Raw genomic sequence first — 17,962 nt, 5'->3', positions numbered from 1 at the left:
GTACCTAAAAAGTCTACTGATAACAACACAATTTAACAGCAAAAATCTAAACACAAATTGGAGGGAAAAAGAGATGCTAAGTATATGTATATGATCAAAGATTTTTTTTTAAACAATGAAATCAATTTGTTTTTGTGTTATAAAGATAAACATTCAATCAACATCATGGGGACGTGGCATGCATCTCTTCTTTCTTATTTTCTCATGGATCTTTTGGGAGAGTCATTTGGAGGTTATCTTGGAATTTAAAAAGCCATCCAACCCTGTGATTCACAAGAAGCTCTCTGGTTCTTTGGGGGTCACTAAGAGCCTTCTTAGTGAGAGTAAAGGTTGGCTGGAATCAACGCAGCTGCCCCTCCCTGACGGTACTGTACTTTCCTGACCCCGGTGATGGCGATGGACAGGGAAGGTGGTGTGTGCGCGTAGCTAGAGATGAGAACAGGCGCATGTAGGGAAACGATGCGCACCCTAGTCATGGGTGGTATCTGTTACCAGTAACTCAGTGTGAAGCCAGCAAGGGCCCGGTGTTTTGAGGATGGTTGCGCAGAGCTCGCGCTGCGCCAGGCAGGCCCCGCGCTGCTCCCGCCCGGGCGGGCTCACTCACCGGTGCTGCTCTGGATGGTCCTCACCGTGGTGGTGGTGCGCGGCGGGGAGGATGAGCGCAGGGACACGCATTCGTCGTCCTGGGAACAGCCCTTCTCGATGGCCCGCACGTAGCTGTGGCTGCGCATGCGGAAGCAGCCGGGCATGGGCAGATCCAGGGCTTCCACCGCCTGCGACTCCAGCTCGCTGAACACCGACTCACACACGGACTCAAACTGCCCGTTCACCTCCATCTCGCTCACCTGCGGACCAACACGGCCAACGCCTTGCGGTTAGTTGTCAGTTCCCAGAAGGACAGGCAGCCTCCGATCCCATGAAACCCCAAGCCCCTTATTTCCTTTATGTGCCCGATGAGAACGGGAATGGTATGGAGCTAAAGATGCCGTGAAACTTACTGGGGCTTGGACCCAGGGCTGGGGGCCCTGCCACTGAGCTTCTCACGCAAGCCTGAGGCTCTACCATTTGAACCACAGCTCCACTTCCAACCTTTTGATGATTAATTGGAGATGAGTCTCATGGACTTTCCATCTTCAGATCTCAGCCTGAATTGGCCAGGATTACAGGTGGGAGCCACCAGCACCTGGCTACTTATTACATCTTTTTTTTTTGTCTGTCCTGGGGCCTGATCTCTGGGCCTGGGCGCTGTCCCTCAGCTCTTCAGCTCAAGGCTAGTGCTCTACCACTTGACCCACAGCGCCACTTCTGGCTTTTTTTGCTTATGTGGTGCTGAGGAATTGAACCCAGGGCCTCATGCATGCAAGACAAGCGCTCTACCACTGAGCCACCTTCTCAGCTCACTAATTACATCTTAAAGGAAGAGAGCTTTGTCTTCGAATGCAATGAAATAGAGAACAGGAAACCCTATTGCAATGTGTGCTCCAGGATGAAAGATGAAAACTTTCTTTTATATCTCCTTTTATACCTCCTCTTCCTCCACTTCCTCCTCCCTCTTCTCCTCCTCCTCCTCTTCCTTTTCCTCTTCCCTCTCCTCCCTCCTCCTCTTCTTTTTCCTCTTCCTCTTCTCCTTCTTCTTACCTGCTACTGGAGTTGGAACCCAAGGCCTCATGCATATTAGGCAAATGCTCTATCCTTAAGATACAACCTAGGCTCTCTCTATTTTTAAACAGGAATTTTATCAATTCATGATCTGAGTAGCTCATATATTCAAGATAATTTGTTTTCAGCAGATAGTATCTTAAAACTAGTGGTTTTATGTGTTTAAAATTTTTATTGTAAAGGTGATGTACAGAGGGTTTATAGTTATATGATACTTTTTTAAAAATGACTAGTTTGTTAAGTAGTGTCAATGTTGACGGATGCTCCATTGTGGAGTGTGGAAACATACTCTATTTTCTGGCAAGATACATTCTGTTCAAAAATAAACTAAAGGGCTGGGACTAAGCCTTAGCGGTAGAGTGCTTGCTTTGCATGCATGAAGCTCTGGGTCCAATTCCTCAGTACCAGTAAACAGAAAAAACCAGAAGTGGCGCTGTGGCTGAAGTGGTAGAGTGTTAGCCTTGAGCAAAAGAAGCCCTGGGACTCAGTACCCAGGCCCTGAGTTCAAGCCCCAAGACTGGCAAAGAAAAACAACAACAATAAAACAACAACAAAAACCAACCTCCCTCTGCCCCCTGCCAAACCCAAGCATGTCAAAATCTTAAAAAGCATTATCAAGATTGTTTTCAAAGCTATTTAGTTTTTTCTCTTCTTTATAAAAAGCTAATATGGACCACAAATTGAGTGAGTTTAGAAAAATCTTTGTAATGGAGCCCTATGTGTGTGTGCACACGCATGTGTGTGTATGTGATCAGTTTTCATTGATTTATTTTCTTCTGTATATAATTCACAATGGGTCACAGCATTCTGGATATACTCAAATTAGTATCTCTCTTTATATAGTTAAGTCCCTAAAGAGTTGGAAGAAATTTGAATTTTCTGTTATCTTCTGGGACTTTTTAATCTCTATTTTTCCTAATATTTAATTCATGAGTAATAGAGACTTTAATGGATTAAATTAGAATCAAATTTAGAATGTGTACCTAAATTATGACTTTTTTACTGTCTCATCTTGTGATATATAAAGATTACTCACTCCAGTAAACCTTCAAAAATTGACTAATTGCCCTTTATATAAATGAAAAGAAACTTGCATTTTAAAATAGCCTTTACATTAAAGAATAGTATTTTACTTCCTTTATCTAATTTGATATAATCTGCACATTTTCAAAGCAAATAACCATATGCATCTGTATTAATCTATATAGTTCTATTAGCTGGATGCTGATGCCTCATGTCATAAACCTAGCTATTTAGGAGGCTGAGATCACAAGGATTGTGGTTCTAGGTTAACCCTGGCAGAAAAATCTGCTAAATTCTACCTCCAAATAAACCAGCAAAGGAATGGACTGGCAAGGCTCAAGTAGCACAGCACCAGCCAAGCAAAGCAAGGATATAGTTTAAGCCCCAACACACACACACACACACACACACATACACACACACACACACACACACACACACACACACCCGTATGTTTATTAGGAATTATATGGACATACATTTAGACGTACAGATACAAGGTATGGACAAGTCATGTCAAATGGAATGAAGGAAAAGAAATAGTGGAGGAAACCTTAACAAGGAATGTGAATCTGAGTTAAAGATTTCATCATAAGTGATTCTTTTTGTAAAGTAAATTATACAGTATAGGTACGCACACATCATTTATTCGATTTTCTCCTTTTGATTGACATGCAAATATTGTGAGGAACTAGTAAAATGTTTATCCCTGTCTGGATTACTAATGTTAAACCTGAGGCTATGTATAACCTCCTTGATTTCATTTTTATAAACCTTAAATCTTAAGTGTAATTCTGAAAGTTGTTTGCTTTTCACTTACTAATCTAGGTTAAACATATTCTTAACAGGATTGTTCTTATACAGCTATAGAAAACCAAATGAGACAAATCTTTAACTTAACAAATCCCAGTAAGAAAAATGCCAGTGAAAACACCATCAGGATCAATAAGTAGAAAATTTTCAGGCACCCCTAGTAGCCATTTCCATGACCATCTTAATCACAACTCTCATCTCCAATAGTAAGTGCTATCTCTACAATTTATTCCAAACTCCACTGCATTTTTCATAGTTTTAAAAAATCATTCAAATATGCATAAGATTAGTCTTATCCAGTCTGATATCCTTTAATGTACTCTTTTTTTTTTTTGTCGGTAGTGGGTCTTGAACTCTGGGCCTGGGCACTGTCCCTAAGCTCTTCAGCTCAAGACTGGTGCTCTACCACTTGAACCATAGCGTCACTTACAGTTTTCTGGTGGTTAATTGGATATAGTCTCACGGGCATTCCTGCCTGGGCTGGCTTTGAACTGTGATCCTCAGATCTCAGCCTCCTGAATAGCTAGGATTACAGGGGTGAGCCATTGGTACCTGTCCTTTAATATACTTTCTTTCTCCCTTTCTTGCTCCCTCCTTCTCTCTTCTTCCCTTCCTCCACTTTTTCCTTCCTATGTTTTTGAGATAGAGTCTTTTTGTTCAGGCTTTCCTCAAATTTTCACTCCTCTTACTGCAACCTCCTGCATGCTCAGATCACAAGTGTGTACCCTTAGGCCCCCAAACAAACATTTCTTCATATTGCATTTAAAATTTTGAGGAATCTGGATCACTTGGCCCCCAGAGCCTCCCACAGTTTATATTTTGTTGACTTCATACTAATGGTAAAACTTGATAAGTGCTTCTATTTTTCATGTTTCTTGAAAGCTTTAAGTTGTGTTTTTAACCTGACATGACTCAGGTTCAATCCTTCTAGCATGACTAGAGGTCATGTGTGTTTTTCATCAAATGTGTGTTTTTATGTTCAAATCTGTTCATTCATTGAGGGTAGAAAAATGGCAATATTTAATCTTACAACTTTTACAATTACTAGTGGGAATATTTTAATAAATGTTTTCTCTTTTACTTTATCTGGTAGTTTAGTTCATATAGAAATGGAAGAATTAAAGGTTTATTTATATTCTTTTCAGTTAAATTTTTTGAGATAATAAATTTATTCTCTTTTATCTTCAACTAATTTTTTCTTTTGCCAGTCCTAGGGCTTGAACTTGGGCCTGGGTTCTGTCCCTGAGCTTTTTATTCTCAAGGCTAGTGCCCTACCACTTGAGCTACAGTGCCACTTCTGGCTTTTTCTGAGTAGTTTATTGGTGAGAAGAGTCTCATGGCCTTTCCTTCCTGGGCTGCTGGCTTTGGATGGGTGATCCTTAGATCTCAGCCTCCTCAGTAGCTACAATTACAGGTATGAGCCACTGGTACCCAGCTTTTTCAACTAATTTTTTAAAGATACAAAAATAAATTTAAAATAGTTTTTGATCCTTGTTATGGTCTGGATAAGTGTCTCCAAAGGCCCTCGTGTTAAAGGTTTGGTCACCAGTCATGGTGCTACTAGAAGTTGGTAGACCCTTTAAGAGGCGTGGAGTAAGTGGAAGGAAGGAGTGAAAAGGGATACAATATTGGGTCTTCACTTCTTTCTAGTCAACCATGAGGTGAGCAGCTTCTTCTGCCACATGCAAACCACATGATATTTCTCCTCCCTACAGGCCTCAAAGCAACAGGTCTATTGGCTGTGGACTGGAACTGAAACTGTGAGCCAAAATAAGCCTTTCTTCCTTTAAGTTGTTTATCTCAGGTATTTGTTAAAGCAGTGGAAAACGGATGACCACGATGGTTTTAAATCCAGTTCAACTATTACTCTAAATGAACTCAAATTTGTCCTATATTTGCCAGTGGAAGCCTCTTAAATTGGCTATTGAATCTTCTTGACATGAAATTAGTAGTCTTGAATAGTATTCTTGATACCATACACATATTCACTCCCCTCCTTTGTTTTGCTGTTCCCTCCTCACCTCTCTTCCAGACACATATGTTTTTATTAAATTTCATTTTTAGTATCTTTTGTTGTTTTGTGTTACTGTTCAGGTTTTGAATCCATTTGCTCTTATTTTTACACAGAATGAGTGGGAATTTAATATTATATGTATTGTATAATAAAAAATTTGCTTAACCTTTCACAGCTACACTTTCCTAATCTGTACACTTTCCTAATCTGTACAATAGTAGCTACCTCATAGACATACTGTAAGAACAAAAACTAATGATGTAACAATGTATTTGTGACTTTAAGCATCACTATCCCACAATACTGTGAAATTTGTGAAATTATGTCATCACTTAATCACAATAAAGAATTTGCAAAAAAAAGAAAGGGACAAAAGGCACAGAAAACAAAAAGTGACAAAGGAGAAAAGAAAATAAAAACAAACGAATTAACAAAAAAACCCATTTGTTTCCATTTCTTGGAGTTCATTTAGATAAATATCATTTTATATGATCATATGCACAAAAATGTATTCATAGACTGGTGGTAGGCACTGAGTGTGAAAGATGGAGACACACAAGCCAAAATTATACCAGAATGAGGCTCCAACTCTTTCCTGGGGTTGGATGATGGGTATCACTGGAAAACACTAAGGTCGGTAGGTATGCATGGGTATGGAGATTCTTTTGTAGGAAATATATGACAGCTTGGAATACTTGTTAAAATGTGAGTTCCCAGACCCTATTCTTAGCAGCTCTCTCTTTATAGTCTTGGATCCACACTGTTTTTTGGTATGTAAATTTTGGATCTTGTTGACAACTGTCATCACAGGGAAGTTCCACTTAACATCTGGCTACTTATACCTTACAAGTGTTGTAAGAGTTAGTAGTAAGAGCTGGTAGTAGAGCAGTTGGCCAAGTAACTGACCAATGAGTTACTAATGCTGGATGTTACAGTTAATTCAGAGTGTTTTTGTGATGGTCATGTATTCAGTGCCCATATTGAATCTTTACGCTCAGTTGTGTGAACCAGTTCTATTTATTTACTTATTTATTTATTTATTTACATATATATATATATATATATATATATATATATATATATATATATATATTTTGGGGGTCCAGTCATAGGGCCTGAACTCTAGGCCTGGGCACTGTCCCTCATCTCTTCGGCTCAAGCCTAGCGCTCTACCACTTGAGCCACAGCGCCACTTCTGACTTTTTTCTTTTTGTTTATGTGGTGCTGAGGAATGGAACGCAGGGCCTCAGGCATCCAAGGCAAACACTCTACCACTGAGCCACCTTCCCAGCCCATATTTATTTACTTTTTTTTTTTTTTTAGCATTATTTCCTTTCTTCTTTATTTTATAGGAACATATTTTTTTTTTTTTTAAATACACAAAACATGGCCAGGAGACTAATTTCTGGATATATGAAGTTGAAATTGTTTCGGTTTACTAGTTAACATTTGTGGCCAGGTGCAGTGGCTCATTTTTTCTTTTTTTAATTAAAAAGATTTTATTGGCCGGGCGCTGGTGGCTCACGCCTGTAATCCTAGCTACTCAGGAGGCTGAGATCTGAGGATCGCGGTTCAAAGTCAGCCCGGGCAAGAGAGACTGTGAGACTCCTATCTCCAATAAACCACCAGAAAACCGGAAGTGGCGCTGTAGCTCAAGTGGTAGAGCGCTCGCCTTGAGCTGAAGAGCTGAGGGACAGCGCCCAGGCCCAGAGTTCAAGCCCCATGACCGACAAAAAAAAAAAAAAAGATTTTATTGTAAAGGTGATGCACATAGGGGCTACAGTTTCACATCTGATAATGAGTATGTTTTTTTGAACAGTTTTTCCTTTTCTCCCCCTCCCGTCCCCTCTCTCAAGCTGGAAAGTTCATTTCCAACCTAGTGTCTAGTAAATACCACTGCGAATTGGTTCACGCTTTGTCCCACTGTTTCTGTGCTTCCCCTTCCTCTCCCCAAATTGGATAAACTTACATACAAGATAAAGTGTACAAAAACCAAAAACAGTGACAGAAGGAATACATCAAAGAAAAAAGAAAAACAAAGGAACTGCAAACAGTACAGTAGTAACAATTTTAAAAACACTCTTGCGGGGCTGGGAAGGTGGCTCAGTGGTTGAGTTCTTGCCTTGCATGCATGAGCCCCTGGGTTCAATTCCTCAGCACCACATAAGCAGAAAAAGCTGGAAGTGGCTCTGTGGCTCGAGTGGTAGAGCACTCATCTTGAGCTAAAGAGCTGAGGGACAGTGCCCAGGCCTAGAGTTCAGGACCCACGACCAACAACAACAACACACACACACACACACACACACACACACACACACACACACACACACACACACACACACACCCCTAAAAAAACAAAAACCAATCTTGCTTCAATTTTTTGGAGTTCATTTTGATAAGCATCATTTTATATGATCATATCCACATAGCTATTTATCCCTTGCGATCCTCTCCTAAGGATATCTGCTTTTACTCTTACTGTGTGAATGGTTAGATTGCTGTTTAATTAATCATTTCCAGTGTAATTATTTGTCTTTTACTGTCCATTGGGTTTACTTGTAGATTTAGAGGCACATTCTAATTATTACAAATGAGAGAAATCAAGCAGCCTATGTTTCTTTGGGCCTAGCTTACTTAGTATAATTTTATCCAAGTTTTTCCATTTCCTAACAAATGTAGCAATGCTGTTCTTTCTGATGGAAGCACAGAATTCCATTGTGTATATTTACCACATTTTCTTGATCCATTCATCTGTTGAGGGGCATCTGGGTTGGTTCCATACCTTAGCTGTAGTAAATAATGCAGCAATAAACATGGTTGTGGTGGTGGTTCTAGTGTAGCTTGGTTTGTGGTCAATTAGATAGATGCCCAGGAATGGGATTGCTGGGACATAGGGAAGGTCTATGTTTAGTTCTTTTGAGGAGCCTCCATACTGCTTCCAAGGGTGGTTGAACACGTTTACATTCCTACCAATAGTATAGTAATATTTCCTTTTAACCACATCCCTGCCAGCATCAGTTATTGTTAATTTTCTTGATATTGGCATTATCACTGGGTGAGGTGGAATCTCAGTGTTGTTTTGATTTGCATTTCTTTTTTGGCCAGTGATCTCAAACATTTCTTCATGTGTCTATTGGCCATTGTTATTTCTTCTTCGGAGAAATCTCTCTTTAAGTCTTCAGCTCATTGATTAATTGGGTTGGCTTTTTGAGGATTTGTTTTTTTTGGGTTTACCTTTTTGAGCTCTAAGCATATTTTAGATATGAGGCCCTTGTCTGCATAGCTAGTAAAGATATTTTCCTATTCTGTGGGCTTTCTGCTTATCTTGCTAGCTGTGTCCTTTGCCATGCAGAAACTCTTCAGTTTAATGTAATCCCTTTTATCTGGTCTTTGATTTGTTGTGATTCAGGATCTTTACTTAGAAAGTGTGAACCAGTTTTTAACAGTAAGATTCTACTTCTTTACCAATATGTACCATTCCTTAGGATCCATTTTACCCAAGTCCTGCTTTGTTAACTTGCCTAATACTCTATAACTTTTATAATTAGACACTGCCTTGCAATCTATATTGTGCATTTATCTTCTAAGCATCTTTATAACTGATCCCTCATCCATCAACTTCCTGACCAATTTGCTGGTTCCAATTGCTGATGACTTTCCAAGGATCCTCACGTTGTGCCTCCTCCATCTGCAGAGGGCACTTCCCCTGGTAGGAGCATGCTGTGGCTGAACACGTGGTACACCCCTTGCAGGACCGGATTGAGTCTAGTCCATCAGTGATTTACCTGGGGATTGGCAACCTACCCACTTTTCCAATCTCAGTTTTCACTAAGCCCCTGTATTTACTAACTCATGGCCACAGTTGATCTGGTGGTGATTACCTGGCTAATGGTGCTCATGGCTCGCATGTAGCTCTCATTCCTGGAGCGGAACTTCGGTGACGTGAGCAAGCCTGCAGGGTCAAGGCTGTCCAGACTTCGGTTGATAGAGACTTCACTTACTGCCCTCAGGTAACTGTGACTCCGGATCTGGAGTTTGGGTGAGTGTTCATTGGAGATCCTGGAAGAGAACAATGGAAAGTCATGTAGTCATATTCCAAAATGTAGGCAGTAATAAGATGTGGCACTATTGTCATTAATGAAGCACCTAAATACCAAGGCAGATAATAGAGATGTCCCAATAGTATTTCAGAGAAATATATTTTTTTAGGTTTGCATTTTGTTTTCCTTCTTAAATTTTAATTAAAAAAATTTAAATTGACATAGTAATTGTACATGTTCTTGGGGTATAGTGTAATATTCCAATGCATATATACAAAGTGTAAATGCCAAGGATGCATGATCCATCATCTCAGACCTCTCTTTTCAATTTGTCTTGATTAAAAAGAATATATTACCACTACTACTACTACTACTACTACTACTACTACTACTACTACTACTACTACAGGCTCTTGCCTGTAATCATGTTTACTCAGGAGGCTGAGATCTGAGGATCAAGGTTCAAAGCCAATCCAGGCAGATAAATCTGAAAGACTTATTTCCAATTAACCAGCAGAATGTTGAATTGGAGACGTGGCTAAAGTAGTGCCAGCTTTGAGTGAAAAAGCTAAACAGGGGTGGGAGGCCTTGAATACAAGTCCCACTTACCTTCCTCCTACACATACACAAGGAAAAAAAAGATAAAGGTATTCTATAAAACCCAGAGAGTTCACTTTGTTTCATTTAAAAATGAACTCAATTTGACTGTGGTCATGACACTTATAAAAATCATGCTCCTAAACATTTATAGCTAAAACTAAAAGGCTTTGATTCTTGGGCTTCAATGTAGAAAATAGTACTTTGGTCAGGGACAGAACTCAGTTGTTAGTTTTAGTGATTCAATCACAATGTGTTTTATTAATCATCTTCTAACTTTTTTTTTTTTACAACATCCTGCTGTACATACCTTTCTAAACATGTAACTTTATTTTTCTCCAAATATTTCTTTATTGAGGTTAAGTGATTACATAAATTTCAAAGTACAAAGTGGCACAGTTATCCTTAGCTAAAGTCACAAATACATTTTAACTTTCACAATGAAAATCATCATTATCTTAATCTACAAAGCTTATGAACTCTATGAACTAAGGAAAAGGAAAGAAGTAAAATTTAGGAAAAAAAGAAAATGGCAGACATAACATGTCTCTCTATAATAACCATAAACATTAATGGACTCAATTCACCATTCAAAAGAAAAAGAACTGCAAAGTGCATCAGAAAACAAGATTCATCCATTTGTTGTCTCCAAGAGACCCATCCCACAGCCAAAGATAAAAACAAACTCCAAGTGAAGGGATGGAGGAAGATCTACCATGCAAATGCTCCCAGCAAGAAGGCATGGGTCACCATTTTGATATCTGACAGCATAGACTTCATTAAAATCTCATTAAAAGACAAAGAAGGTCATTACATATTAATACAGGGTACAATACTTGAAGAGGACATCACAACCATCAATTTATATTCACCAAAAAAATGGAGCATCTAAATACATTAAACAAATACTCTCAGACCTACAGAATATGATAGACCCAAATACAACAGTAGTGGGAGACTTTACTACCCCACTCTCACCAAAGGACAGGTCAACCAACCAGAGGATTACCAAAGAAGCCTTTGAACTCAGTGACACCATATCTCAAACGGACTTAACAGACATCTACAGAGTTTTCCACCCAACCACAACCCAGTACACATTCTTCTCAGCAGCCCATGGAACTTTCTCTGAGATGGAACATATAGTTCACACAAGGAATTTAAGCACATACAAGAAGATTGACATAATCCCTTCTGCTCTATCTGACCATAGTGGAATCAAACTAGTTCTCAACAATAAAGCATAGTGCAGAAATTACTCAAATATGTGGAAGTTGAACAGCAGGCTACTGAATAACACCTGGATCACAGAACAAATTAAGAAATGAATAAATTCCTACAACTGAATGAAAATGAAAATGCATCACAATGGAACCTCTGGAACACAGCAAAAACAATCCTGAGGGGCAAGCAAGTTCATTGCTCTGAGTGTACACATCAAGAAAACAGAAACAGCTCAAGTAAATAATCTCATGATGCAATAAAACTTCTAGAAAAGTGAGAAAAAATTGAGCCTAAAGTTAGTAGACAGAGGAAGATAACAAAATAAGGGCTGAAATTAATGAGAGAGATTTAAAAAAGTATAAATAAAATTAATAAAATGAAAAGCTGTGTTTTTGAAAAAAAAACTGATAAAATTGACAGCCCTCTTGCAAGATTAACAGCAAAAAAAAAGAAGAGAGGAGGTGTTATAATTGTTTATGTTCTCTTATTCTTCTATTTTCTTTCCTTGGACAACTCATCTACTCAATGGCTTCTACCATTAAGTTTTCATTAACTCCTCCCACATTGTTTCTATTCCATAGTTCTTCTTAAAGCTCAACATTAATCTTTCACCTCACTGCTGGGTATTTCTACCAGATGCTTCTCATTATGACTCCTACATGACTACATGCAAATTCTCCACCAAACTGCTTTAAAAACAAATTCCACATGGGATGAGTGGAACCAAAATCTGCCGAGGTGATAAAATCAGAAATGCAGGATGTTCGGAATCCAGTGATAATTTCACTTTTTCATTCTTGCTTCCTATACACATGTAAAGGTGGATTTATCCTTCCTGAATACTTCTTTATTACTTGTTTAGTTCAGGTTTCATCTTGATTTTCCTAAAGAGGCCCCCTGCTCTCAGTCCTGCTAGTTATTTTCACACTCTCCTTACACTGCTTCCATGATTCCTCTTTTTTTTTTTTTGTCAGTCGTGGGCCTGAGCTCTGGGCCTGGGCACTGTCCCTCAGCTCTACCACTTGATCCACAGCACCACCACTTCTGGCTTTTTCTGCTTCTGTGGTGCTGAGGAATTGAACCCAGGGCCTAATGCATGCAAGGCAAATACTCTACCACTGAGCCACCTTCCCAGCCCCCATGACTCCTCTTTTGAGGGGGATGTGTATATGTATGTGTATGTGTGTATGGGTGTCCATGCGGGTGTGTCTGGGTGCACTAATACTAAAGCAGATTTGAAGTGGCAGAAGAATCAATAAGTCTTAAGAAAGGCCAAGAGAGCTCATGTAATATGAAGAACAGAAAGGAAAAAGAATGAAGAATTCCAAACAAATCTTCATAAACTAGTGGAAGGCCATTAGATACATAGCTTACATGCAATGATAGGTACAAATGGAGAAGATAAAGAAACAACATTGAGCAGAAATATTTTAAGTAAATAATGGTCAAAATCTCACCAAAATTGGTGTAAACTTTACATATTTAACATGGTTAGCAACTGTAAGTTTGATTAGATAATATTGAACCATACCCAAGTAAAAACATTTTAGAAGTCCAAAGTGAAATCTTGGAATTAGAAAGAGAAAAATGACTCATCATATACAACAAAAACTTGATAAGATTCACAGCTGTCTCTACTGTATACCATAGAAGCCAGAAGGCCCTGTGAAGAAGTATTTCCAGTGCCGAAGGGAAAAGGTGGTGAACTAGTGATTGATAACAACAAAACCATTTTTTTTTGGGTCCGGTTGGGGGGCCTGAACTCTGGGCCTGGGCGCTGTCCCTCAGCTCTTCAGCTCAAGGCTAGCGCTCTACCACTTGAGCCACAGCACCCCTTCCGGCTTTTTTCTTTTTGCTTATGTGGTGCTGAGGAATTGAACCCAGGGCCTCAGGCATGCAAGGCAAGTGCTCTACCACTGAGCCACCTTCCCAGCCCAACAAAACCATTTTTTAAAAATGAGAAATTAAATCATTCCCAGATGAAAGCCTGGGAAGTCTTCTCTGAATAAATGCTATAGTAAATCCTTTAGAATTAAAAAGAAACAACACCAGAGAGCAACCTGCATATGTGAAAGAAAAGCTAGAACACTGGCAAAGATAATTACATAGGTAAATGTTTAAAGAAAGATATTTTTTTTAATTTAATTTAATTTTATTTGTGAACATACTGTACAGAGGAGTTACAGTTACATGGGCAGGATAATGCGTACATTTCTTAAAGAAAGATATTTTTTGAAATCGTACTTAAACAATGAACGAATTAATTTAAAAACTGTGATGATATGTCCAAGTATAAAGATGCAACTGTGTAATAAGAACAGAAATGACAGGGAAGAAAGGGATTATTCTAATGAAATTTCTACATATTATTGAAATAATGTTGATATTAATCTAACTTGATTAAGCTAAGGTTCCATGTTGTACACATGAGTGGGTAAAGAAAATGCAGTATATATACATACACACAAACATACTCAAAGGAGTTTTATTCAGTCTTAAAGAAGGATGAATTGACATCATTCACAAGAAAATGGATGGAACTTGAAATAATCATGTTAAGAAATAAGTTAGACTCAGAAAGGTAAATATTACATGTTTTATATGGTAATCTTGAGTTTTAAACATTTTTTTGGAATTTATGTATTACTACCAGCATGTGGGTGTGTGCGCGCACGTGCTCACACACCACACACACACACACACACACACACACACACACACACACACACATTTATTTATTTATTTATTGAAGAATAGCTATTGTAGTAGAGGGGACACTGTTTGTGAAAAGGAAGGGAGCCAGTGAGGGGAGGAGGAATTAGAGAGGATAATGAAGGTTAATGTGATTTGATCAAAGTACATTATATACATACATGAAGTCACGATGAAAGCCATTAAAAGTATAACATGGATTTATGTTATAATCTCTAGAGCAGCTACGATGAAAAATAGTTTAAAAACCACAGTTGTTAAAAAGGTATTTAAGTGGCATATTGAAAAATATAACACTACAAAAGTGATAATGAGGGAGCAGAGGGACAAAAGACACACAAGACATGTAGAATATTAAGCTAGGTTTGGTGCTATATGCCTGAAATGCCAGCATTTTGGATGCCAGGGTAGGAGGATTTGAAATTTGAGGCCAGCCTGGACTACATCGGAAAACTCTTATGTTAAACAACCAAGAAAAAAAATAAAGATGTATTTGTTGACTTATCTATAGGTTCTGGAGTTTGAATTCAGAGTGTTGCATTTTCTAGATAAGCTCTCTACTATGTGAGCTGTATTTCCAATCTTTTTGCTTTAGTTACTTTTTGGATAGGTTTGTGCTTTTTAAAAAAATTTATGTTTGCTAAATTTATTTTCACTTGTTTGGTTAATCAACACTTTCCATGTTATTTTTTATTTTTATTATTGGCAAGGTGATGTACAGAGGGGTTACAGTTATACACGTAAGGTACTAAGTACATTTCTTGTCAAATTTTTTACCCCTTCCCTCATTATTCTCCTACTTTCCCTACCCCCCAATCCCCTCCCAAGTTGTACAGATCATTTCCAACATATTGTCTTGTGTATATCTCTGTTGCATTGGTTCCCCCCTAGTCCTTTGTCTCACCATTCTGTTGTTCCCCTTCCCTTCCTTAATTCAGATAAATGTATATACAATGCCAGGGTACCAAAATCAAATACAGTGACAACAAGGGATATACTATAGGGGGAAGAACATACAAAAGAAGCAAGAAATCACATAGTACATTAAAAACAACAACCACCACAATAACAACAACTACAAAAAAACCCCTCTTGTGTCCATGTCTTTAAGGTTGTGCTTTTCACTTAGACTAGCTTCAAATTGTGATCCTCTACCTATGCTTACTGATAGCTGGGATAACAGATATGCCCCACTATGCTTTAAACAGTCATACTAATTTTTCTTTTTGCCCAGGCTTACCTCAAGCTACTGTTCTGCTATTTCTCCCTCCCAAGTAGCTGAAGTTAGAGACCCAAGTTACCATACCTGGTGTAAGAGGTACACTTTAGATTAAAAACTCAAATAAATTGAAAGTGAAGTTATTATAAAACATAAAATGAAAACCAAAAATGAAAGAGAACTGAAATGGCTGCATGGCTACATGATTATCAGACTGAATATAGTTTAGGATGAAAATAAATGTTATTTAAGACATAAATCACCTATTATGATAAACTTTCCAATCTGTTCATAAAATACTATACATATATATGTAACAATAGAGTCCAAAACACATAACACAAAAATTGACAAAAGAGATGGACACTAGGGACTCACACTTGTGAGTCTACTAGCTACTCAGGAGGCTGAGATCTGAAGAGTGAGGTTCAAAGTCAGCTCAGGCAGGAAAGTTCATGAGACTCTTATGTCCAATTAACCACCAAAAAGCCAGAAGTAGAGGTTCAAGTGATAGAGCACCATCCTTGAGTGAAAAGCTAAGGGACAGCTCCTTTTTTTTTTTTTTTGTGCTGAGTCCAAGCCTCAGTACTGGCACATACAAAAAATTGACAAGAGACTAGCAGTTGGAGACTTCAACACTGGACTCCCAATAATAGATAACACAATTTGACAGAAAATCAGCAAGGAGATAAAGATTTGAAAAACACTACAAACATACAGAGCTACTGGACATCTACACATCACTCTGTTGAGCAAAATAAAATTTTCACCTTTTTTACGGGCACATGGAATATCTTTGAGATAGACAACATATAAAGTCATGAAATGAGTCTGAATAAACTTAAAATGACTGAAATTATACAAGCAACTTCCTGTAATCACAATGAAAATAGATTGGAAATAGTTAACACCAGAAAAGTGAAAAACCTTCAAGTAATTAGAAATTAAATGATGCATTTCTATAATTGCATTTCTAAAATTGCAATTATGAGCAAATTATAAAATACTTTGAATAGAATATAGATGAAAGCCCAGACTATTAAAGTTTATGGGATGTAGTTAAAGTAGTAGCCACAGAAAAATGAATAGTGTTTACACACTAATATTAGACAAAGAAATGTTCTCAATAAAATTTAAGCTATCAACTTAACAATCATGAGAATGAAGACAATTTAAATTCAATGAAAGCAGAAGGAAGAATATGATAACTATCAGAATAGAAAAATATGAAACAAACAAAACTTATTGTTTTGAACAAAAGTTGGTTCTTTGAAAAATATCAAAGAAGAAAATAAAAGCTGATGACCAAAATCAGAAATGAACAAAAGCAAAATAATCAACTTGTCAAAAATTAAAAATATTAAAATTAAATCTAAATTCAATAACTTAAAAGGAAAAAATTCTAGAAATAGGCAAAATTTCTAAAGAAACAAAGGAAAATGTGAAAAGAACTGTAACAATGAAATTAAATTTGTGATTAAGAACTCTTCAAACAAAAAAAAACCCGTCTCAGATCTTCTGCCATATTTATAGGAGAAATAACACTAACACTCCACAAACTCTTCCAGAAAAGACAGGAGGAAGAAATACTTCCAAACTTAATCCTTGGGGCTAGTATTATCCTTACACGAGCCAGACAAAGATTCTGCTGAGGTAGAAGGCTACAGAAAATAGACCTCATCAACAAGACACTAAACTGTACAAAACAATAGCATAATGCATTTGACAAGATATAAAAAAGATTTTATGTGATGATCAACTCAGATTGTTTCAGGAATGCAAGGTTGGTTTAAAGTCTAAAAAATTAGTATATGTTAATGGAAGGACCAAAGAAACATGATAATATCAATAAAGTAGACAAATATCTGACAAGATCTAACAAAGACCCAAAAATAAATCTGGAAAAGAATGAACCACTTCAATCTGATAAAAGAAATCTGTAATAAACCAGCAGGTAATACTGCATTTAATGATGAAAGCCTAAAGACTCTTCCTCCTAAGACTGGGAGGAAAGGAGAGGACTCTTTTAATGTCTCCATCTTAACATTATTACTGTAATTCCTAGCTTGATTTCTAGCAATCAAGAAAGAACAAGAAATTAAGGTAACTTTACATGAGAAAATATCTGGCCAATGAAATCTGGGTACTAGGTATAAAGTCTTGGCTTGGCTTAACTGCTATTCTTTGAATGACTTTGAAAAAAATGACTTGAAACTCGGGATTCAGTTGTCTATGCTGTAAAATGAGAGAACTCTGACATTTTATGATACTATAATAATGATAGCTTCAGCTTAAAGTGATTTTCTTGATGCTATTGATCATTATTGGCCAACATATATTTGAATAATAGATCAGAATTACAGGTGGCTGGTTTTATTCCAGACACCTTCATTGCTATCCACACAGAGACCTGTTTTATACTTCATTTCTATTGCAACACCATATTGTTCCTTTAAAATTATTTTTCATAGAAGTATAACTTCATAAAGGGATCTATCTAGCTAACTACACAGTTCCATCAGCAGGTTACCCCTTACACATGAGGTAGCTTCTAAAGGTGAAGAAATAAACTAAAGGAATTGATTCCTATAGCTTTCCAGCTATGTTCTGTTTCTTCCTCCATAAATGTTCACCGTGGAGGATGTATGTTAGCATTATTTC

General features: G+C 37.6%; 1 protein-coding gene across 1 annotated transcript in view; it reads right to left on the bottom strand.

Annotated features, from left to right (window-relative positions):
• Dlgap1 (DLG associated protein 1) overlaps positions 1 to 12,318 on the bottom strand; it is a 169,211-nt gene extending 156,893 nt beyond the window's left edge. Inside the window, exons 1-3 of the mRNA XM_042674982.1 lie at positions 12,308 to 12,318; positions 9,391 to 9,568; positions 605 to 845 (exon numbers count right to left, since the gene is read on the bottom strand). Of these exons, the coding sequence (XP_042530916.1) occupies positions 605 to 845; positions 9,391 to 9,568; positions 12,308 to 12,318 (430 nt within the window). The remainder of the gene's footprint in view (positions 1 to 604; positions 846 to 9,390; positions 9,569 to 12,307) is intronic.
• Positions 12,319 to 17,962: the final 5,644 nt, after the last annotated feature.

The sequence above is a fragment of the Dipodomys spectabilis genome, unplaced genomic scaffold (genome assembly GCF_019054845.1).
Source record: "Dipodomys spectabilis isolate Male_0828 unplaced genomic scaffold, ASM1905484v1 ptg000024l, whole genome shotgun sequence".
Lineage (NCBI taxonomy): Eukaryota > Metazoa > Chordata > Mammalia > Rodentia > Heteromyidae > Dipodomys > Dipodomys spectabilis.
The sequence above is the reverse complement of the archived record's forward strand: the minus strand, read 5'-3'. Positions and strand labels throughout refer to the sequence as shown.